The sequence below is a fragment of the Myodes glareolus genome, chromosome 2 (assembly GCF_982192425.1).
Source record: "Myodes glareolus chromosome 2, mMyoGla1.1, whole genome shotgun sequence".
Taxonomy (NCBI): Eukaryota; Metazoa; Chordata; class Mammalia; order Rodentia; family Cricetidae; genus Myodes; species Myodes glareolus.
This window is the reverse complement of record NC_142027.1, coordinates 9,200,840-9,224,215: the sequence shown is the minus strand read 5'-3', so window position 1 is coordinate 9,224,215 and position 23,376 is coordinate 9,200,840. Positions and strand designations below refer to the sequence as shown.

Here is a 23,376-nt window from a genome sequence, read left to right as displayed (position 1 = left end):
AGAAGCTAGGCAAGATGGTACATGCTTGTAATTCCAACCCTTGGGAGGTAAAGGCAGGAAGACCTCAAATTTGAGACCAGCCTCAGCTATCTATATACCAAGACCTTGCCTCCAAAGCAAGCAGGGAAAGGGGGATAAACACTGCAAAAATATAAAGGATGCTGCAATCTGTTTTGTAGGTGTTTGCAGTAGGTGTTACAGGAGACTTTCTTGAATAAGCACTCCGACACCATGGGAGTGGAAGAGGAGATGTCACCACGGATGAAAGCCAGAACAGCTCCAGGAAGGCCTTGATTCAGGCCCTGTCTGCACTCTTACTTTAGGCTCTAAACACAGGGTGAGCAGGCGAGCAAGCGAGATTTTACAGAAGTCTACAAGCCAGTCAGGAGGTTGTTAAGGGCAATGACCCATTTCTCAGCTCTTCCTCCAGGTCATTCTGTTCCAGGTAGCAAGTGAAGTCATGTTTGGCAAACATGCATTTCAAGCAGAGCTTTAATCACTGAATAAATCAATAAATCAGTATCTAGTAATTGGCCCCTTTTCTACTTACTCTACCTCAGAGGCAGGAAATGGTTCACAGATATAAAGTAAAACTGTTCGGGTCATGATTTAGAAAACAACAGAATTTGTCGGGTATTCAGGAAGCGGAGCAGGCGCAGGAGCGGCTGAGTCCTCAGCCCAAATGAACGAGAGACAAAGGATAGCGGTGTGAAGTGAGAGGCACTGGCGCCATCACTCTGCTGCTGCTGCTGCTGTTTATGTCTTGTTTTAAATTCTGACCAACATTTCCCCTCCCTCCTCTCCTCCCAGCTCCTCCCCATCTCCCCTCCCTCCTCAACCATTTTCTTTTAAAGTCTTGACATTTTCTGCAAAAAAAAAAAAGTAAAGCAGAACAGAAAGAAAGGTAAGCAAGCCCACTCTGTCGTTCACACCTGGGATCCTAGTTCTTAAGGCCAGCCTAGGATACACAGTGAGCTTGAGGCCAACCTGGGCTACATGAGACCCTGTCCCAGAACAAAACAAGAGAAGACTTCTTTCTGGGTCTTCACTGCAGAGGCACCAGTCCGTACAAAGCATAAGGTGTCACCGCTGCCTACACAGTCACAGTGACTGTGACACCAGGTTCTGAGGCTGTGACAGATGCTGCAGCCGAAGAAAAGACGCCAAATCTAAACCATTCTCAGATCAAATGGACCCATGCATGGTGGGCTGGGACTCAGCTCAGCTGAAAAGGTGCCTGCCTAGCAACACTAACCACACTGCACCAAACCCTGCAACCCCAACAGCTGCAAGGCAGAGGAGGATAGATGCGCAAGGCAAGCCTGGACTACATAATAGCCCCCCCCCCCGACAAACAAAATGAAGCCCCAGCAGGCGACGTAATACCATGACCATCCTCAGCAGCAGTGAGGTGAAGCAGCCCTGGACTGACATTCATTTCGAAGATGAACGCAAAGGCATCGTGTCCCCAATACATCTGCCTCACTTACCAATATGCCTGCGACCACAGAGGCCACGGCGTTTCTCCTCTCGCTCCAGTCAATGCACTCACACTCGGGCCATCGGAAGTTATCTAGGAAGCCCGCCATTTTTACTCTGCAAGCATGAACTTTTCATTAAATAACGCTTCCTAAAGGACAAAAGACAGAAAAATAAATCAAATTCAAGAAATGCTTTCTAAAAACTATTTACTTTCATTTGTGTGTGTGTGTGTGTGTGTGTGTGTGTGTGTGTGTGTGTGTGTGTTGAGGGGGGTGGGGTGCCCACAGGTGCCAGAAGAGGGGGTAGGGTCCTCTGGAGCTGGAATTACGGAGGTCTGCCACCTGACATGGGATCCTTGGGAAGAGCACTATAAACCCTTCATCACTGAGCAGCCTCTCCAGCCCTAGGAAATGCATCCAAGAGGTAAGACATCCAGCAGGTGCGCTGGTGCACCCTGTCAGTCCCAGAGCAGACAGCTCTCTGTGAGTGCTAGGCCTGCTTGGTCTACACAGCAAGTTGTAGACTTTGTCTCAAATAACTAAATAAATAAAGTATCATATTCCTTTATTAGAGCTGTAATCCTAAAATGACTTAAGTTCTTATCTACTATAGTTAGGAAAAACCACACTTCAAGAAGTACCTATTGGCCTGGCAGTGGCTACGCACGCCTTTAATCCCAGCACTTGGGAGGCAGAGGCAGGTAAATCTCAGTGAGTTCCAGGACAGCCTGACCTACAAAGTGAGTTCCAAGACAGCCAGAGCTACACAGAGAAACCCTGTCTCAGAAACAAAAACAAAACAAAACCACAAAATCTATTGAGATGTCTGCAGGACTGTACATGGACACCAGGGGGCGCTACCATTCTTTAAATGGTCATTTAGATTTTAGCACCCACAGGTGTTGGAGCAGCACCCAGCAGTGGAGAATAGGAAAGCAGGGAACCATATTTTGATCATCAGCACCATAAGGGGAAACAAAAACAAAACGGCTGTCTGCAAATCCTTTGACAAGTCTTTCATTCAGAGGAGAATGTATGCCCTACCCTTAAATTTGAGTCAATGGTCAGGACCAAAATAATGGAAACTATACTATAATTTCTCCTCTTGAATTTTTTGTTTTTGTTTTTCGAGACAGGGTTTCTCTGTAGCTTTTGGAGCCTGTCCTGGAACTAGCTCTTGTAGACCAGGCTGGCCTCGAACTCACAGAGATCCGCCTGCGTCTGCCTCCCGAGTACTGGGATTAAAGGCGTGCGCCACCACCGCCAGGTTCTCTCCTCTTGCATTTAACACAATATAGATGATCAACCAGAACAGAAGGAGTACTCCAAAATGAGCATGGAAAATCCCCACAGCTTCCGTGCTGTGGAGACCACAGTTCCAGCTGAGTCCCTGCCGAGAAGGTGCCCAGTGTGCGGAGCAGAGACGCAAGCCTTCGAGGTTGATCTATACGGCAGCAAAAGTAGTGAGAGGGAGGACAGTGTGAATGAAGATTGTTAGAAGTGTGGCACATGAGCCCACAGGAGCACACGCCCTTGACCCCAGTGCCCAGGAGCCCGGGGCAGCCAGATCACTATGAATTACAGGACAGTCGGAGGACACAGCGAGACCGTCTCAAAACAGCAACCAAAAATAAACAAACATACATGTGAGAGCGGTGCACCACATTATACTGTAATAAAAACAAAGACCGCCCAGCAGGAGGCTCAGAACATCAGAGCTTCCAAAAAGGACAAGAAAAGGCTTTGTTTTAAAACACTGGATACTGCTTTTCAAAAGTAGCAAGAATCTGAAGCGACTCAACCTTATGAGCAAGGAAACTCAATAACGGGACCTGCTTTTATACAGCCCCACCCACCCGTAAGCTCCCACCTCCAGTCTAGGAAACATGAGATGTCAGGTCAGCTGGGGACTGCGGAGGGAAATCCTGAGGAACAGGCATGGGGATAGAGCCAGCACTTTAGTGTAAACTCCTTTCTGCTACCCCCAACTGCCTCCTGAACATCTGTGTATGGAGACCCCAAGCCTAACTGCTGTTCCCTGCATGGGAAACATGGTGGGGCTCAGTTCACCAAGTCAGAGAGGATTTCCAGGCACATCCTAACAAGGAACAAACCTAGTCTCACAATGTGACCAAGGTGACCGGCCAGCCGATATCTTAGCTACCTCATACAACAGAGCAATATTGGCACCTGTGAGCAAGATATTCTGCAGACATGTTATCAGATTGTTAGCAAAACATTGAAGATTAACCAGTGAAACTCCAGGCGTCAGGAAGTCACCATCACTGTGAAACAGCACCTGAAGGTTACACAGGGGAACTTCATTGCCCACGAAAGCCCATCCCATACTACCTACTGGAAGTAGGCCTAGAAGCAGAAAATTCGCAGCTATGTCCACGCCCTCATTTGTGACCCTCCTGAGTCCAGGGATGGCATAGGACGGAAGAATTAATGAGATTAAGGACGTGCAAAAGGGGTGTAGAAAAAATAAGAGAAAGTATATCCAACCCTTGGGTCTCAACAATAAAGAATTCACCGGTACCAAAGACAGTCCGCAAGTAATGAATTGGGGCAAGGGGCTCGGAATTACGACGGAGGAAAGCAGCTAAGAACTCCATCCCATAAGGACTCGGAAGGACCTCACTAAAGATCTGGCTCTAAGGGGGAAACCAAGTGAAGACCTCTCGGGAGAAAAAGGTCCAGAATACCAAGACCCCAGAAGGACGGTGAGCACGGGAGGGGCAGAGTGTCATACCGAGAGCTAACACTCTAACTGGGGCGCTCGCCCTTCATGATGACTCTATTGCTGATGCTCACCACCCGGAACTCCAGTTCTAGGGCTCTAACGTCCTCTCTGGCCTCAGGCATCGTGCACATATGTGGTACACATTCATACACGCAAGTACTCACATACAGAAAATAAAAACAAACCTTTACAATTTTTAAATATTTTCTGTGTGTGTGTGTGTGTGTGTATGTGCCCGAGTGCACATGCAGGAAGGAGCCGCAGAGTAGGAAGGGAACATCAGATCCCAGGAGCTGGAGTTACAGGTGGTTGTAAGCTGCTACTGTGGGTGCTGGGAACTGAACCCAGGTCTTCTGTAAGAGTAGCGGAGTATTCCTAACCTCTAAACCATCTCCTGCCCCCAAATTAACCTTAAAACAAAACCCCAGAGAAACAGCCAGTGCAGCCCAGAGATTACCCTGCAGGTCATTGCTCTAAGCAACAGGAAACCACAAGAGGTTTGCAAGCAAGGAGGTGACTCCTGGTAGTGGCTGTCAGCTGCAGGAGGAGCTGAAGAGGAACATAAACAAAGCATTTGCATACGGCAAACAGAAGAGGATAAGATGGATACTGAGCCACACTGTACAAGCCAGGGAAAAGGTTTCATTAGACATCTTTTTAAAATATTAGCAACAGGTAAGAACACTATCAGGTGTCCTGGCTGAGTGCCGAGCGAGAGACCACTGATCAAAACTGGGGCTGCTGCCAGGGAACAGAGTGAGTGTGAAGGACACTGGCTGTAGGATGGGCAGGTGGAAACAGAGACAGCGGAAACAGTCTGGAAAGGAGGCTGACTGGTCATGAGACAGAGGGTGTCCTCCCATTTGCTGTCTTCCCTGGGTTACCACCATCCACAGCAGGTATGCTCGCACAGTGGTGTGGGCTAGCATACAGCTCCTCCTCTACAGCATTCTCTAGATATTTACAAAAGTGCCTCCTGGGGGGAGGAGGGAAAGATGGGAGGGGAAGCTCAGTAAGATTTGACCCCCATCCAGAGTGCCCACATGCCAGGGCAGACTCAGCCCTTCTAAATGCTTAATTCTCTTTCTGTTTGTTGTTGTTTGAGACAGTCTCATGAAGCCCAAGCCAAGCTTACATTCACTATAGAGTAGCCTTGGAAGACTGAGCCCTCCACCTCTACCTCCCAAGTGCTGGGATTACAGGTGCCACCAACACATGGCTAATTATAGCTTGTGTCGTTAAAACCTCTTGGACTAGGGAGGTGGCAGTCAGTAAAGTACCTGTCACACAGGTGTGAGTTCCCACCTGAGAGTCAGCTGTGACAGCTTGAGTCTGTGTGCTAGTTTGAATGTAATTCATCCCATATGCTCAAAGGGAGTGGCACTGTTAGAAGGTGTGACTTTTCTTGGGGCAGGTGTGGCCTTGTTAGAGGAAGTATGTCACTGCGGAGGCAGGCATTGAGGGCTTGTATATGCTCAAGCCACGCCTAGTGTCTCAGGTCACTTCCTGCTGCCTGTGGATCAAGATGTAGAACTCTCAGCTCCTTCTCCAGCACCATGTCTACCTGCACACCACCATGTCCCTGCATGATAAGGGAAAATGTAAGCCACCCCAATTGAATGTTTTTCTTATAAGAGCTGTCATGGCCATGGTGTTTTTTCACAGCAACAGAAACCCTAAGACAGTCTATAATCTTAACACTGGGAGGGGAGACGAGTGGATCCCAGTGCTCCAGGTTCAGTGAGAGACCCACTCAAAACACTACAGTAGACGTGACAGAGGCAGACACCCACGCGGACCTCTGCCCTACACACTCACACACACACACACTGAAGGACGGACGGACGGACGGACGGACGGACGGACAGACGGACAGAGAGAGGCATGGGCTGCATGTCTTTAAAATCCGTTACGGAGCTGGGAATGGAGCTCAATACAGAGCACTTGTCAAGCACTTGTGAGATCTGTGAGGACCTGGGTTCAATCGTCAATGATGTACACAGAAAAAAAATTAAGAAAGCGGTTAACAACGACATGAATACAAGCACCATGAAGGATGAGGATCTTGAACTAGAGCAGAGCCAGAGCAGCGCAAACTGACTCAGAGACAGAAAAGTAGAACCTGTGCCTTTCCTGTCGCCGTGGCCACCAGCAGCTCTGGCTACTCAGCACAGGTTGCTTACACATGCTCATTATAACCTAGTCCGTTGAGTACTCACAAACTCTAATTCTTTTTGTTTTGGTGGGTTTTAGATTTTTGATACAAGGTTTAACTGTGAACTCAAGCTGATCCAGAACCCCACATGTATTCCAGACTGGCTTGGAACTTGATGTCAGGATTCTGCCACGAGGCATGCCTGGCTCCTGTGGGAATTCTCTCTCTCTCTCTTTCTTTGGTTTTTTTTGAGACAGGGTTTCTCTGTGTAGCTTTAGAGTCTGTCCTAGAACTCATTCTGTAGCCCAGGTTGGCCTCGAACTCACAGAGATCCGCCTGCCTCTGCCTCCTGAGTTCAGGGATTAAAGGTGTGCGCCACCACTGCCCGGCAAGAATTCTTTACTATTACAATCTTCCACACACTAACATCACCAGTATGCTCACGTTACTGAAGAACACTAAACTTCTAAAGAACAGTTCAAGGTCACGTAAGGAGGAGGAAAACCAGGCTTCTCCCTGAAGTTCATGTCTGGTTCCAGAGCCTGTGCCAGGGACAATGACAATTCGCTGCTGTCCACTGTGACACACATGACGGAGACATTTGCAGGGGTCCTCATTTCAGATACCACGGGGAGAGGGTTATCTGCTTGCCATGGAAGACAACAAGAACAAAAAATGCAGGATGGGTCCAGCTTAGAGGACACTGCAGGTCACTGGGAAAGGAAGCAGTCAAGTGAGGACTGCAATGATGTGGCCAGTGCGGCTAGGGCAGGGACAAAGGGGTCAGGAGAGCAGTTTTCTCGAGGTTAGCCGTAAGCCTGGCTTCTAGGTACTCACTGTGTGGACGTGTTACAGGACATAAAATCCGGCAACATAAGTTACTCAGAGAGCTAAGTATTTGGGGGAAAATATTTTACATATTTAATACCAGGGAACACTTTCTTACCCTCTGGACTCTAAGTCACATATAAGAAAAATAAAACCTGATAAGTACTTCTAGCTTGGGGGAAAGATTAAATCTAAAAACAGAGTAAAAGCCAGAGAGTACAAATTTTTAAAGCGATTTCAAGTCCGTAGCTTTGTGATTCCCTGTTAACAACGAGTATTCACTGCAGATTGTTTGATGAATCTTCTCTTCTGCTTCTCAATGAGAGTGATTTACAAATGCAAACATCTGGTCTCAGATTCACACAGCTACCTGCCTGGTGCTCAGTCTGAAAACTCACCTTGGCATCATCTGACCTGAGCCTTCCCAAGCTGATCCCATATGGTCACAGGTTCTGAAAGTCCCTAAATGAATGACTCACCACCCAGGCAGTTTTACAAGCCAGATCTCAGGGTCGCCCAGGTCACCTTGCCACTTCCCTCCACCCTGACCCAGTACCAGTGTGCATTCCCCTGCCACACTGTGAGTCGTCCTGGTTCCCTCTCCCTCCACCCTGACCCAAGTGCTGGTGTGCCCTCCTCTGCTCCATCATGACAGCCTCCTGGCAGACCCAGCCACATCACCCCTGCCCTCACAAGTATGTACTGTATACTGTAGATGGGAGGATTTTTATACAAAATAATGCAAATCTGGTATTTTTTCCTCCTGCTGAAAAGATTGAGTTGCCTTCTCATTTGGTTAAGAACAGACCCTACCGAACAGCCCCTCTTCCCCTGCAGATTCAATCTCTGCGTCTACCAGGCTCTGGCTTCCCTTTCATGCTGCACAGCTGCTGTAGCTGCCCGTCCCAAAGCCCTCCTAGTGTGATGCACTGTTGGGAAGGGGAGGAACTAAGAAACAAGGCCTCTGCAAAGGCATCAGACAGCAGAAGGGGACATCTTGCTCCTGGCCCCTTTCTGCTCCGCCCTGGAGTCTGGCCACCATAGAGTGAGCAGCTTTCACCACCACTGCATTTCTTCCTCGTCCCTGAAGGTGACAGAGCCGACTGCAACAGGCAGCACTGTGAGCCAAGTAAGCCTTGTCCCCTGAGGCTGTGTCCTCCAGAACCTAGCGGAGTGCTGGAGAGCCAACAGTGACTCACACCGGCATAAACTCCTGTGCTGAGGAGTTTGGTGGGAAGGCGAAGGCATCACTGGAACCCACCCTTTGGAGTCAGAAAGTCAGAAGAAACACACTTGGAAACTTTCCAGATTAGAAAATGTCCCTCCTTCGTGATCAGTGAAGTTTGGTCACTGTACTGAATCACCTCCAGGGCTCCTAAGGCGCCAAGAACCCCCAGACTGCAGTCACATGGCAGTCAATCTTCAAGGGCACTGGAGGCAGATGCTTCAAAGGACCTCGTCCTTCATTATAGGTCAGCACTGCTGTTAACACGCCGAGTTAAACAGCAAAAGTTTTACTGAAAACTGTTTCAAACAACATTTTACAGGCAGCCTGGACCAATGAGAGAAACCCAAACACAAGTCCCATATACTGGGCATCACACACCTACCCTTTGACTGTGAGAAAAGCAGAACTATAAAGAAAACTGCTTATTTTTAGGAGATCCACTGCTAATGCTTGTGTACTCCAAAATTCAAATGTTAAAACCTTAATTCCCAGCCAAGTTGATAGGTTTTGGAACAGATGGCTATGGATTAGATTGGTCATGATGGTGGGACCATAAATGGCATTAGTAACCTGATTAAAGAAGCCTGGTAGAGATCCATTACTCTTCCCACAGCGTCAAGGCAAAATGTGCTCATTGAGGCAGCCAGCCCTTCCTGGGGCAGAACTCAATCACTGACCTAACAAATTCCATCTGATCATTCTTTATTCATCTTGTCCTGGAAAACAGAGTCACAAAGGCATGCTGGGAACCTGCTATTTAGGCCAGGCTTATGCCAAACTGAACTCTACCTGCCTCCACGGCGCCAGTACTGGCATTTCAGGTTTGTGCCATTATGATCACTCTAGCCCATTCTTTTCTCAGTTACCTTAAATTCCAGACAGATTTATAAGATAAACATTCCCCAAGGAAATGGAAACAATCTCTCCAAAGTCAGCAATCTCCTTGGCACAGGTGAGACTGTGGAACCAGCACTGGGAGAATGAACAACTAGGTTACAATCTGAACAGGACCAGCAAGCATGCAGAAACCCTGCAGTCTTGCTGTTGTCCCCTCCCTATGCAAGGTGTTGTACAGTAGCCTCAGTCCTGCCTTCCCAGTGGGGGAGCTTTGGAATGAATTTCTTTCCTAGAGTCACCAACATTTGTCTCCTGTTTGACTGGGGCAAGTAACTCAGTCTGGTCCACTGGAACCTGTTGGGGCCGGCTGCCCAGTCACAAAATAACCACTCAGAAAACCATATTACCTGCAATACTATTTGACCAATAGCTTAAGTGTATTTCTGGCAAAGCTCATATTCTAAACTAACCCATCTCCATTAATCTATGTATCACCACGAGGTCATGGCTTACCAGCAAAGTTTCAGCACATCTATCTCCGGAGGCGGATCCATGGTGTCTCTCTGACTCAGCCTTCTTCCTCCCAGCATTCTGTTTAGTTTTCCCCACCTAGCTCTGCTATAGGCCCAAAGCAGTTCCTTTATTCATTAACAAATAAAAGCAACACACTAGGAACCGCTAGGGTCAGGTCTCCAGCTTAGGATTCTGGTGATGTCACTGGCCACCAAATCTGCCAGCACTCTGAACTTGGTCTTCCCAACCCCCAGCACTGTGAAAATGTATTTTTGTTTATAAGCTACTTAATTTATAATATTGTGTTCCAGAAGCCCAAGTTGATTGAGAGAAAACTAGAAGAAGGGAAGCTCCTGTAACAGTTAAAAATGTGGGCACACCTTTGCAATGGCCATGGGGAGACGCTGTAACAGTTAAAAAATGTGGGGGCACCTTTGCAATGGCCGTGGGAAGAGGCTGAAGGCAACTGGTGCATGCTAAAAACAAGACAAAAAAAGGAAGTACAGACCATTATGTCTGACTCTGGAGAGAGCTCAGGATGAAGAGAAGTGAAGACAGATCTCCAATCGAGAAAAGACTGTTGGCAAAAATATGACAGTAAAGGACAAACCACTGACCTCTCAGGCAGGACGGAAGCAAAACGGAGTCTCCTCTAAGCTGGACATGGTGGCGCACACCTTTAATGCCAGCATTTGGGAGGAAGAAGAAGGCGATCTCCGTGAAGCCAGCCTGGTTTACATGGAAATTCCCAGGCCAGCCAGGGCTACACAATGAGGGGAGAAAAGGAGAGAAGAGGAAGAGGGGAGAGAGTCTAGAGAGCTAGGAGTGCCCACGGCCTCACTGCTGGGTTCTGTAGAAAGCCAATCTTTCCAGCATCCTTTCCTAGATGCTTAGAACAGGGCCAAGTCTACTCCGCCCCACCCCTCTAGCATAGTCCACCATGATAAACTGGCCTTAGGTTTCCATTTAACCAAGAACCTGAATGGCACATCTGTGTGTCTCTCCCTGTTCCAAGCAGGATGAAGATGTCGTGAGGCCTGTGTGGAAAAGTGATCGTCGTTTTAAAGGACCAAAGAACATAATTCTGTGTTTACGTTTTAGTGTTTTGTGGAAGTGAGAACTTGTGATGTGTCAAAATTAAAAGTTGGCAAAGGATATTTTCTAGCTGTTGGGCTTTTTGTTTGTTTGTTTGTTTAGTTTTTCCAAGACAGGGTCACTCTATGGAACAGGCTGTCCTAGAACTCACTCTGCAGACCAGGCTGGCCTCAAACTCCCAGAGATCCACCTGCCTCTGCCTCCTAAGTACTGCCCAACACTGTTGTTTGAGACAGAGTCTGCTATATTATCCAGGCTTCCCAGGAACTCCCAGGCTCAAGTTGTCCTCCTGATGTGGTGTCCCAAGTAGTTGGTACTACAACTCCATGCTGCTAAGGTAACTGCACAGCAGGGTTGAAAATGTGTGCCTTGTCTTCTCACGAGTCCTTCTACAATGTAAGAAGACAGCCATGACTTAAATGTGGAACTGTTAACCAAAAGAGAAGCAGAACTTAAAAATGTGGGATATATTCTGAGCCTGCTCATATGGGGGGGGGGGGGGAGCTTGCATAGGACAGAACAGAGGCCTGAGCACATGCCTTTCTGACAAAGGAGACTGGTGTGGGCCAGTGCGCTCAGCAGAAGCCAGGTGTTACACGCTTTGAGATAATGGAAGAAAAAGATCAGAGGTCATTAGGACTACTAATACCCCACCCCAGGTCTGGGGTGCAGCAGGCTTAAACATGCAAGCTGGTGTGATTACAGGTCAAATGTCAATGCTGGCACCATATTATAATTTAGGAAAATAATAACAACTAATGGGGGCTTGAGAGATGGCTCAGTGCATAAGAGCATATATTGCTCTTGCAGTGAACCCAAGTTCAGTTCCCAGCACCCACAACATCCTGTTGTAACTCCAGCTCAGGAGATGCAATGGCCTCTTCTGGACTCCACAGGCACCTTCACTCACACACATGCATAACCATGCACAGACAAACAATTAAAGACAAACTAAAGCTGTAAAAATTATTAATACTAGCAAAACAGTTGGGTGTGGTCACTCATGTTGCCATCCTAGATTCTGGAAGGGCGAGGAAGGAGGACCACTGCAGGTCTCTGGCCAACCTGAGCTATATGGTGAGTTCAAGGAAAGTCTGAGCTACAAAATAAGACTCTCTTGCTCAAAAAAGAAAAAAAAAGGTAATAACAACAAAATGATAATAAATCAATGTGGCAAATACTAAGTGTTGACTCTATTGTTCTTTGAACTTTTCTGTATTTTTTAAAAAAGGTAAATTTTAATTTTTTGCAAAACGTATTTTATTTTATGTATATGGGTGCTTGTTTGCAGTGCCTAGTGCCCTAGAAAGTCAGAAGAAGGCATTAGATCCTGGAACTGGAGTTACAGACAATTGTGAGCTACCATGTAGGTACTGGGAATCAAATCCAGGCCCACTAGGAGAGTGGCCTGTGCTCTGAAACGCTGAGTCATCTCCAGCCCCAGGACCTTTCTGTATGTAAAAAAAAAAAAAAAAAACCCAGAAAACACAGCACCAGGAACTGCCCATGAACGCAAATGAGTGCCCCAACCCACGAGCCAGTCCAGCTGTAGCCTATTCTGTCCATCCAGGAGACGTCCTTTCCCGGCAGGACCCCAGCTTAGGGATCTAAGAGGACATCCTCTGGAATTGCCCAGCCTACAGGGCCACCACTTGATTACAACAGGCATTTCTTTTCCTCATGGACTTGGTGTTTGTGTTGGGTCCAAGCAGGCCCCATAGCGAGGTGTCTCCATGGGAACTGCGCCTGCTGCACAAGCATGAGGACCTGGTCTGGAGCCCAGACCCGTGGGAAATCTGGGGACGGCTGGCCTGTAACTCTTAGTGCTAGGGAGAGCAGGACAGTCACTTCTCTACTGCCTGAGGAGACACATGAGCAAGGCCACTCATGTTTCAAAGCATTTAACCTGGGGCCTCACCGCTGTGGAAGGCTAGAGTCCGTGCTCATCTTGGTGGGAGCATGATGGCAAGCCGGCAGGCCTGACACTGGAGCAGGAGCTGAGAGCTTACCTCTGACCCACAAGCATGAGGCAGAGAGCTAACTCGGGATAGTGTGGGCTTCTGAAACCTCAAAGCCCACCACCCAGTGACACTCCTCCCCTGGCAAGGCCACACCTCCTAATCCTTCCCAAACAGTTCCACCAACTGCAGAACAAGCATTCAAATATATGAGTGGATGGTGCAATTCTCATTCAAACCACACAAGTGGATCCCCTGAGCTGACTGACCAGACAGTGTAGCCAGCCGGCAAGCTCCAATTCAATGAGAGATCATGTCTCAAAAAATAAAAAGAAGAAGAATTTAAGAGTAATATCCAGTGTCTACCTCTGGCTTCCTTATGAACACAAACATACAACACATATACACACACACACACACACAGAGGAAAATGAGAAATGAAATAATCATGGCAGAGTACTCCTGTTAGCACTCAGACCTGCCAATCAACCACAAACAGGTTTCACAAACACGCTGCTCTGAGGGTGTGCCACTCCTGACTAAGCACCATGACTCTCAGGTTGAGAGAAACTATGACTGCTCCTGGGTAATCCTGCAACCTCGCTAAAACTACAGTAAAAGGGTAACGGTGGTGGCGCACACCTTTAATCCCAGCACTTGGGAGGCAGAGGCAGATGGATCTGTGAGTTCCAGACCAGCCTGGGCTACACAGTAAGACTCTGTCTCAAAAACCAAAGCAATGAGCAACAACTCCATTGCTAGGAAAGACAAAAGAGGAGCTAAAATCAGTGAAAGCGTAAAATCTCCAAAGCAAATGGGCAGTTGGTAACTGGGAAACTAAGGTTTCCACTAACCTAATGGCCCCCAGCAACGAGCGGTTCAAAGGTCCGGTCCACACCCCTGGAGCGGTCAGTCATCCTAGTCCCCTAAAAATTCTAAGCAGAGTCAAAGAGTACTGTGTGCATGAAGAACCTTTGAACATGAAAGACATCAAGAGAGGGTTTAAAAAAGAAAAGGCAGCTTGGTACAACAAACCACACGAACACGGAGAAGAAGAAAAAAACATTCCAACCCCAGAAACCAAGAAGAAAATGCTATCATAGGATCAGGGAGATGTCTCCGCCACCATTCCAGACACGTGAGCACCTGGCACCTGAGTGTGATCTCTGGGACTTCCACACTCAGAGAAAAACTATTCCTGAAAATTGTCCTCTGAATATAAGCACATACGTTCTCTCTCCCTCCCTCTCTCTCTCCCGCACACGCACACACACACAAATACATACATAATAAGTGTTAAGAAGGAATGCTATGCTAATGAACACCGGACTAGAAGACAGTCTTAGGATTTAAAAGTATCACAGTGGAGACTTTGTGACCATGGGGACAGTTCAGCCATCCAAATGCACCTGCTGTTGCAACCAAGCTTGGTGGCATGCACACACACACACACACACACACACACACAAATAAATATGGGTGGAAAAATGAATTAAGAGCACACACTTTGAATCTCAGTACTCCAGAGGCCTAGGCAGGACAGAAGTTTGAGGACAGCCTATGCTACACAATCTCCAAATAGAAAAACTGAGAAATAAGGAGTCAAGAAAATCAGATAGGAGCTGAGGAGACGGTTCAGTGATTAAGGGCATCCATTGTCACACAGAGGACCTTGGTATGACTCCACAACAGTCTGTAACTACAGTTCTGGTCTGGGAGGTCGAAAGGCCCTCCGATCTTCGCGGCCACCAGGCACACATGTGACGCACATGTAACGGCAGGCAAAACACCAACACACAGAAAAATATAAAATTTTTATATTTTTATATATAAATCTTATAATTTTTATTATAAAAATAAACTTTAAAAAGTTCTAAAGAAAATAAAGTATCCATCTGAATCCTTAGCATCGAGAAGACTTTGGCAGGAAGGCTATAACTTAAGTATGGACTGAACTTTAGAGCAAGTTTAAGATCAACCTGGGTTATAGAGCAAGATCTAGGGAAAATAAAATAAAATAAATAAAAGGCCAGCCAAGCATCATAATCCTGCTTGTAATGTCAGCGCTGGGGAGAATCAGGTAGGACAGCTGTGGGTTCATGGAAAACCTAGGCTACATAATGAGTTCCTGGCCAGTCTGGGCTACAGCATAAGAGACTATCTCAAGCAAACAATAGTCGCGTATGTGAGGAGAGAGCTGTTAGGAAACAAAAGCAATGAGAAAACCAGAAGTGAAAGTTCACACACAATGACAGGAGGCTACAGAGATGCAGAACACATTCTCGGGCTCCTCTATTGTTTGTGTTTAAAGGGTTCAAAGACTCAAGCTCATGGATGAAAACAGACCCATACAACACTCTAAATTCACGGCATTCACAAGGTGAAGCTTCTCCGCTGACGGAGGAAATCTGGCCGAAGGACCGAGCAATGCTCAACAGCGGCACCAGGAGCAGGTCAGGATGGAGCAATCGCTTCAAAACTCCGAAGGAAAATGACTTCAGCCAAAATTCTGTTAGCTAAAATATCAATCAAGCACGAGGACAGATTCAAAGCATCCGATTTACAAGAGATCCCAAACTCTAATTTCTCATCAAAACCCTCCCAGACTTGGAGCCGCACTCAAAAAGAACACGGGATACAGGAGAGACCCAGCACAGGAGAGCTAAGGAAGCCAGCTATGTCTCTGATGCAGAGGATACCAGGCCAAATGGAAGCAGCGCAATGTCCCAGCTGCTCTGGCAGCCTCAACCTGAGCCTGCGCGCCCTGGAACCTGGCCCAGATTCCTGCCGCCACTTGGCAGGGCTGGCTTCATCTTGAGCATATGCTGATGGTGTTTCTCCTGCAAGCCCTGAGGCCCATGTCCCAGGCACTTGCCTCCCAGAGAGGTTTGACTTTGATAGTCCTGGCAACTGCAGAGAGGCTCTGGGTGAATGCAGAGGCAGAAATGACCGTATCTGCTGTCCTTCCAGTCCTAGATACAGAGTCCCCGGAGTCCCTGATTGAACTCTGATTATCAGGGCTCTCTTCTGCAAGGTATAGCTGTAATATCCTCACAAAGGGCCCTCACAGGAGCCAGGCAAGCTGAAGCCATTCTGTCGGTTCACCTCTTCCAGAAGGTTATAGTGACAATACTGTCCTTTCCTTAAGGCCAAGTTTGAATTTAAGATTATAAAACAATGTAAATAACCACAAGCCAGGAAGGTCTACATTCTCCAATAGTAAGGCTATGTAGACCTCGTGTGGGTTCTGGAAGACCTGACCTTGTCCTAAGTTTATTTATTTATTTACTTATTTATTATTTTGGTTTTTAAGACAGGGTTTCTCTGTGTAACAGTCCTAGTTGTTCTGGAACTAGCTCTTGTAGACTAGGCTGACCTTGAACTCACAGAGATCTGCCTGCCTCTGCCTCCCGAGTGCTGGGAGGATTAAAGGTGCACCCAGCTGTCCTGCGTTTATTTAATGGACAGTTCACTATTGACGAAGATATAGTTTATAACCTCTGAGGACATTAACAAGGTTTGATTTGGATTTGTATAGTAGGAAAAATTCATTCCAAATATTGTGATTTTTTTTCTCACCCTGTAAAACAGAATCCTGCTTGTTATATCTAACATAGAGCAACTATGAGATATTCTTCTCTCTATGAACTACATAAACAACCACTCCTTTGAATCTTTTTTTTGGAAAAAATTTCCTAATGCTTAAATAAAACTTTGAAACATGCTATTTTTAGTTTTTTTCTTATTTATTTATTTATTTATCTTGGTTTTTTGGGGGGGGGGTTCCTCTGTGTAGCCCTTGCTGTCCTGGAACTATGTAGACCAGGCTGGCCATGAACTCAAAGATCTGCCTGTCCCTGGCTCCCAAGTGCTGAGTTTAAAGGCATTTTTATATCACTTATAAAGTTTTTTTATGGGGGCTAGAGAGATGGCTCAGAGGTTAAGAACATTGGCTGCTCTTCAGAGGACCTGAGTTCAATTCCCAGCAACAACATGGCGGCTCACAACCATCTATAATGAGATCTGGTGCCCTCTTCTGGCATGCAGGCAGAATACTGTATATTTTTATATATAATAAACCTTTTTAAAAGGTCTATTTACATGTGTGTGTCTATGTGAGAGTATGCCTTGTGTGTATGGGTTCCCTCAGAGGCTAGAAGGTGTTGGATCCCTGTACGCTAGAGTTACAGGCAGTTATGAGCTGTCTGACATGGGTGCTGAGAAGTGAACCCAGGTTCTCTAGAAGAGCAGCAAGTGTTCTTTTTTCTTTAAATGAAAATAAATGTAACTCGCAAGCTTTTACTTATTTGTTCTTTAATTATATTATTTATTTATTGTGTGTATATGAGCACAGGTATGTGGGTGCCCGTGCAGAGGCCAAAGGTCAGTGCCTCCTCTACTGCTTGAGATGAGGGTCTCTCTGCAGACCTAGGATTCACCACTGGGGCTAGAGTGGCTGGCCAGCAAGCCCCTGGGACCCACCCCCAGTGCTGGGGTTACAGCCACGTCCTAAAATTCAGCTTTTACTTGCCTTGCAGTGGTGGTGCACTGCACGCCTTTAATCCCAGCACTCAGGTAGCCAAGGCAGGCAGATCTCTTTAAGTTCGAAGCCAGCCTGGACCACAGAGTGAGTTCCAGAACAGCCAGACTGAGAAATTCCATCTTGAAAGACCACACACGAGCGCACACACATGTATGTATGTGTCTGTGAGGAGCGCACATGCATGTCAGTGGAGAGGCCCACAGCCACCAGAAGCACTGGCAGCTGGGTTGCGAGTCTGACGCATTCCTTTCTGAGAGCAGGGAGCAGGACTCTCAACCTCCGAGCCGTCTCTCCCGTCCTCCATGCATCCACCACTCCCCACTTTTAAAGATTAAATGTGTCTTCGTCATCTCTTGCCAAAAAACACTCTGCTATGACGGCCTCCTCAGGAGTACAACTGGGGGCATAAAGAGTGGAGAGTGAAGCTCTGAGAATTTTGAGGGTTTCACTTTTTGACGTTTCTGTTTTGTCTGAAAGCTCTACTTAGTATCCTTCTGTAATGCTGAAATTGTATTACACATCATTTTAGCTTTATTACTCTAAAAGGAAAATAAGGATTATACACGATTAATTCTCTACCTCTGGAACCCAGAAGTGAATTTAGAAAACGAAAACCAACAAAACATAGCCTTGAAGGCTGCCAGCTGACACGGGAAGAAAGGGGAGGTCAAAAGGGCGTGTCTCCTGAAGAAGAAAAACTACATCCTCACCCCGTTCTAATTCAACCGGCTTTTCTTGCAGTAACGCTATACAGATTAACCTCTTGGTTTCAATTCAGGAGCAGGAAGTCCTTCTACACTATGCTCGGTTAAAGTGTAAAATCGCTTGGCTCTGCTCGTGGGAAACCTACGGAGTGAGGATGATGAGAAAGGCTGGCAAGCTAAGGAATAGGCGCCTCTGGAAGTATCTAGAAATGAGACTTGTGGTCTCAGCAGGGTGAAGGTCTGCGAGCGAGGGAAAAGGAAACTGATTTTGAGAGTGAGCATATCCACTCCCGAGAGAGGCTCGAGTTCCCACGCCCCCTCCTCCCATCGCGGCAGCACTGTGGACGCGAGCCCTCCCCTCAGCCGCTACAGCTGGAAAGGTCAAGTATCTGCCTTTCGGGCTGAAGTCCCTTCCAGGGGCGAACTCGGAAACCAACCCACCGGCTGAAAACCCCTAGCCCACAACGACCACCGCCACCGCGACCACCATCCGCGCTACTTCCCTGCAAAGGCCACTTGGCACTCAGGATGAATTCCCAAAGACTTCCCTCTCATCCTTGCGCTTGCAGGGGCGGAGGGCGGACGGAAAAGACAAGGCAGCACGGACAATTCCCGGCCATGGCTCCGAGCAAACGGGAGGGTCGCTCGTCCCCAGACCCTCGTGGGGCCGAGGCGGCGGCGGCGGCGGCGCCCCGCAGGTCGTGCATCCCTACCGGTCGCCCTGGGACGCTCCAGGGAACGAAATAGAAACCTCCCAGCCTCCGGAGGAGATGCGCGGCGGAGCGGCCTGTCCCCGCCGCGTCAGGGCCACGGGCGGCTGAGCAGACGCGGGCGCAGGCCGGGCCCCGCGGGTCGCCCGCGCGCTCCTCCGCACCGACACGGGCGGCGCCACAGCACCTCAGGCCGTGTCGGGCCGGCGCCCCAAGCTCGATAGGCGGATGGCGGAAGCCTGAGACCTGCCAGCCGCACTCACCCGGCTACCTGCGACTTCCACACCGTACCCAGGCGGGCGCAGGGACGTCGAGGGTGCGCGTCGGCCGGGGCAGCTGCGGCCAACCTCAGCCCGGCAGACGGCGGCGGGCGCGAGGCCAAGGCGCCGGTGGGGCGGGAGCGAGGCGCCGTGCGCACCGCAGCGACCAATGGGCTTGCAGCAAGTGGACTGCGTGGGCGGACCATAAAGCCGGGAGGCGGGGCGGGAGCCTCGGAGGCGGGGCAGGACGAGAGCCGTGCTCATCGCAGCGACCAATCAGAGTGATGCCGGAGATGCGGGGGCGGGGCTTAATTCTTGAGGGCGGGGCTGGCGCGGTACTCTGCTTGTTGTCCTGGAGCTGAAGTCTGGACGTCGCTGGCTGTGATTTCTGGCGATGTCAACACAAGCATCTCAGAGTCGGCGAGAACACCTTCGTGGGGAACCCAAGCCTACTCCGCAAGATCGCTCTGCATATCTGCGGGTGAGCATTGTTCACCAGCTGCCGAGAGTCGAGCACGTGCTTCAAAATATTCAGAAATCGAGACATGAAGAGACGAAGTTACACGTCCAGCCGGTACTGGTTCCCGTCGGTACCCGCAAAATAAAGCCAAACTGCTATTTCAGCCCGATGATTCTTTTTCCATCCATCCAACCAGATTTTTGGCTTTTTTGGGAGCAAATCTCTACTGATCTCTTAAAGATAGTGCCTCTGGGTTTTCAACATGACTACAAAGGCCACATTTCCTACAGAATTTAATCAAATAAAGTTGAGAAAAGATACGAAGTCCAAGTTATTACCAAATTGGATGCAAACACGGTTTACCTAGAGAGAAAAAAGCAAAAAGATTTTGTGTCATGTAATCGTCACAAATATTATACTGGATTGTGTTACTCCCGTGGTTCTTGTATGTAATCTGGGACTTAGATGCTTGATTAACATTTGCTGCATAAATTCCTTTATGAAGTTTTGGATTATGCATGCGCCCTAGCAAGCAGGCAGGAGGACACAAAGGGGAACAGCTCTGTAAGCACCTGGCCCAGGGCTAAAGGATATAGCTCAGCTGGTATAGTATTAGCCTTGAATATGCAAGGCTCTCCATGGTACCCCCGGCCTCACATGAAGCAGGTGTGGTAATACATGCCTGTAATGCCTACATTCCAAAATGCCCCAGCTTTGCTTTGAGTATGATAGGACATACCCAAGCAGAAGGATTCCTACTTCCAGCCAGAATGAATTACATAGTAAATTCAAGACCAGCCTGAAGTGAGACCCTGTCTCAAAATAACTGAGGATCTAGGATGTAGAACTAGGTGCAACTTGGTTCCACTCACCATCAGTTTTTTAGAAAATGGGACTGGAGAAATAGCTCAGAAGTTAAAGATGCTCCTACAGAGGAGCCAGGTTCTATTCCCACCACCCATATGGAGGCTCACAACCACCTGTAACTCTAGATCCAGGGAATCTGCTTCTCTCTTTTGGTTTACCTGGGCACCAAATATGCAAATGGTACACATGCATACATGTAGGCAAAACACTCATACATTCATACACATAAAATAAATTAAAATATAAAAAAGACCAAACCTACATACATGTTTTCTATTTTAATTGGAACTCTGCCACCATATATGTAATCATGTGCTTTGAATTTTATTGTTCTTTGTTTTTTGTTGTTTTTTTTGTTTTGTTTTGTTTCTTTTTGAGATAGAGTTTCTTTGTGTAACAGCCCTGCCTGTCCTGAAACTCACTCTGTAGACCAGGCTGGCCTCAAACTCACAGAGATCTGCCTGCCTCTGCCTCCAGAGTGTTGGGGTGTGCGGCACCATTCCCAGCCTGTAGATTTTCTTAAATTCTCTTTGCCGAAGCTCCTGCAGAGGCTCCCTGGACTGGGGAGATCTTGGAACTTTAGGATTCTTTTCTCCCTAGGACCAGGACTAAGGGCCCATTTCACCTAAAACAGCAAACAGACTGAAAGAAGCCGGTGGGAGAGAGAGGAGAGCAATTCAGGACACTAGGGCTGTTCACATGGGACTCCATAAATTCTCATTTGTCCCTGTCGGGATTTCCGTGTACTAGTTCTAACAGTGCAATTCATACCCCCACCATCTAAGAGTGCAAAACAAACACTGGGCACCACAACTAAAAGACCGAAATGAGCTTTGTAAACACGGATGTGTAAACATTCTCAAACACTCTCTCTCATTCAGTAAGTTTACTGTGTTGAGCAACAAGAGGATTTCAAACTGCTGTTACATTGTATCCTCGGAAGACTGCCTTGAGAGGAAGCAGACTCCTTGTTAAGATGGTGGTGGCTCTTTTCTGAAGGAAGGTCTGTGTGGCATTAATCATTTGGTGAAAATACTGAAGTCAGGGGCTAATCTAAATGAACTCTAAAGCTTTTAATTTTCTGCTTTTAGTTAACTTGAGCTAATTTTGGAAGCCAGGCAGTGGTGGTTGTACATGGAGGCTACTTGTCTGTTTCCCAACCACCTTGACTCGAATAATCGCACAGAAGCTATATTATTTGCAACACTGTTTGGCTAATAGCTTAAGCGTATTTCTGGCTAGCTCTTATATCTTAAATTAGCCTGTTTCTATTAATCTATGTATCACCATATGGCTATGGCTTACCAGCAAGGTTCTAGTGTGTCTATCTCCTGCAGGTAGCTACATGGCTTCTCTCTGACTCTGCCTACTCTCTTTATAAATTTCTTTCAGTCTGGCTTTACTCTGTTAAACCATTAGCCAAAAGCAGCTTCTTTATTAACCAATGGCAATAAAACATATTCACAGCATACATCATTAAAGGTTGTGATGGCACTCACCTTTAATCCCAGCACTTAGGAGGCAGAGGTAGGCAGATCTCTGTGAGTTTGAGGCCAACCTAGTTCATAGATCAAGTTCCAGGATAGCTAGGGCTGTTACACAGAGAAACTCTGTCTTGAAAAATAAAACAAAACAGAAAGAAAGAAAGGAAGAAAGAGAAAAAGAAAGAAAGAAAGAAAGGAAGGAAGGGAAGAAAGAAATTAAGAAAGAAAAGAAAAAGAAAGAGAAAATGCCTACCCCTTCACTTAAGCTGTGTGAGAGCCCGATAGGGGACACTTTGATGACAGCGTACTGAAGACTTTACCCTTGATCACACTAATGCTACCATTTCCTTAACATGTTTCATAAAAGGTCATGAACATTTATTACTTGTGTGCAGACATGTTTGTAGGAGATTGTCCTGATTGTCTTAGCTGATGTGGGCAGACTCAGCCTGAGAGAGGGAGGCACCATTCCCTGGTTTGGAGCCCTGGACAATATAAGAGAAAACACATTGAGGAAGGAGTATGCATGTATTCATTTCTCTATGCTCTTGGTGTAGATTAAAAGGTTCAAGTCTACTTCTGGATTTGAAAAGTCACTAAAACCCACCAATCCCTGAGCTCAAAAAACCACCAATCCTTGAGCTTGCCTTGAAATCCCATTAATCCCCACCTTGGAAATCTCCACCCTGGAAAACCCTGCCCCCAAGAAACCCTATATAAAACCCACCTCCTGCTCAACTCTCTGAAGCTTCTCAACTGAGCAGAAGCAGCCACCTTCTTGTGTCATTCCCAATACATTTCTTGTCTGAGGTTTGTTGTGTAATGTGACTTTATGGTATCTCTCGGTTCCATATTGCCAGGGTACATTTCTGGAACCTCAAACTGCAACACTTCAGAGCTATACCTTGTTTGTAGATATGATATGACTAGCTGTCATAGGCCACATGTTGGGGTGACATCCGCCGGGATCCAACCCCAACTAGGTTTGCACGGTCCAGTGTAGGAGTGTGAGGATTAGAATTAATAAGCAAAGGGAACAGAGATATGAACTAAGAGACAGAAACACAGAACAGCATCTGGAGGGACATTCAGTGAATACTGAACCTGTGCGAGCTTATTTTCCACTCGCTTATATACTTCACTCCAGAAGGGGTAGGGGAGGCAACAGACTCCATTACCACAATATAAGGAATAGACCTAGTACCCTGCAGGCAGCTACTCCCTGGATCCTCCTGCCAATCTCCTTTGAAGGAGCAGTAATAGCAAGGTGGAACTAACCCACCTCTATACTCAAAATACTAATTAACCACACCCTAGGTCAGGAGCTCTTGTTTGTACTCACACCTGTTGTCAACAACTTTGAAAGAGCGAATATAAGCTCAAACTCTCTGACACTGAGTCAAGGTGGAACAGGCTCACATCTGCGGACCCTAAGACGAGCCAATTTAAGTTCCTGCAGCCTTGACTTCTCTGACGGACCATATAGCCTGAAACTATAGGTGAGATA

At 47.3% G+C, this 23,376-nt stretch overlaps 1 protein-coding gene across 1 annotated transcript in view; it reads right to left on the bottom strand.

Moving 5' to 3' along the window:
* The window catches only part of Tmem50b (transmembrane protein 50B), a 30,485-nt gene extending 11,286 nt beyond the window's left edge, over positions 1–19,199 (bottom strand). The window contains exons 1-2 of the mRNA XM_087899204.1: positions 19,062–19,199; positions 1,491–1,630 (exon numbers count right to left, since the gene is read on the bottom strand). Coding sequence (XP_087755330.1) covers positions 1,491–1,589 — 99 coding nt within the window. The 5' untranslated portion in view covers positions 1,590–1,630; positions 19,062–19,199. The remainder of the gene's footprint in view (positions 1–1,490; positions 1,631–19,061) is intronic.
* Positions 19,200–23,376: the final 4,177 nt, after the last annotated feature.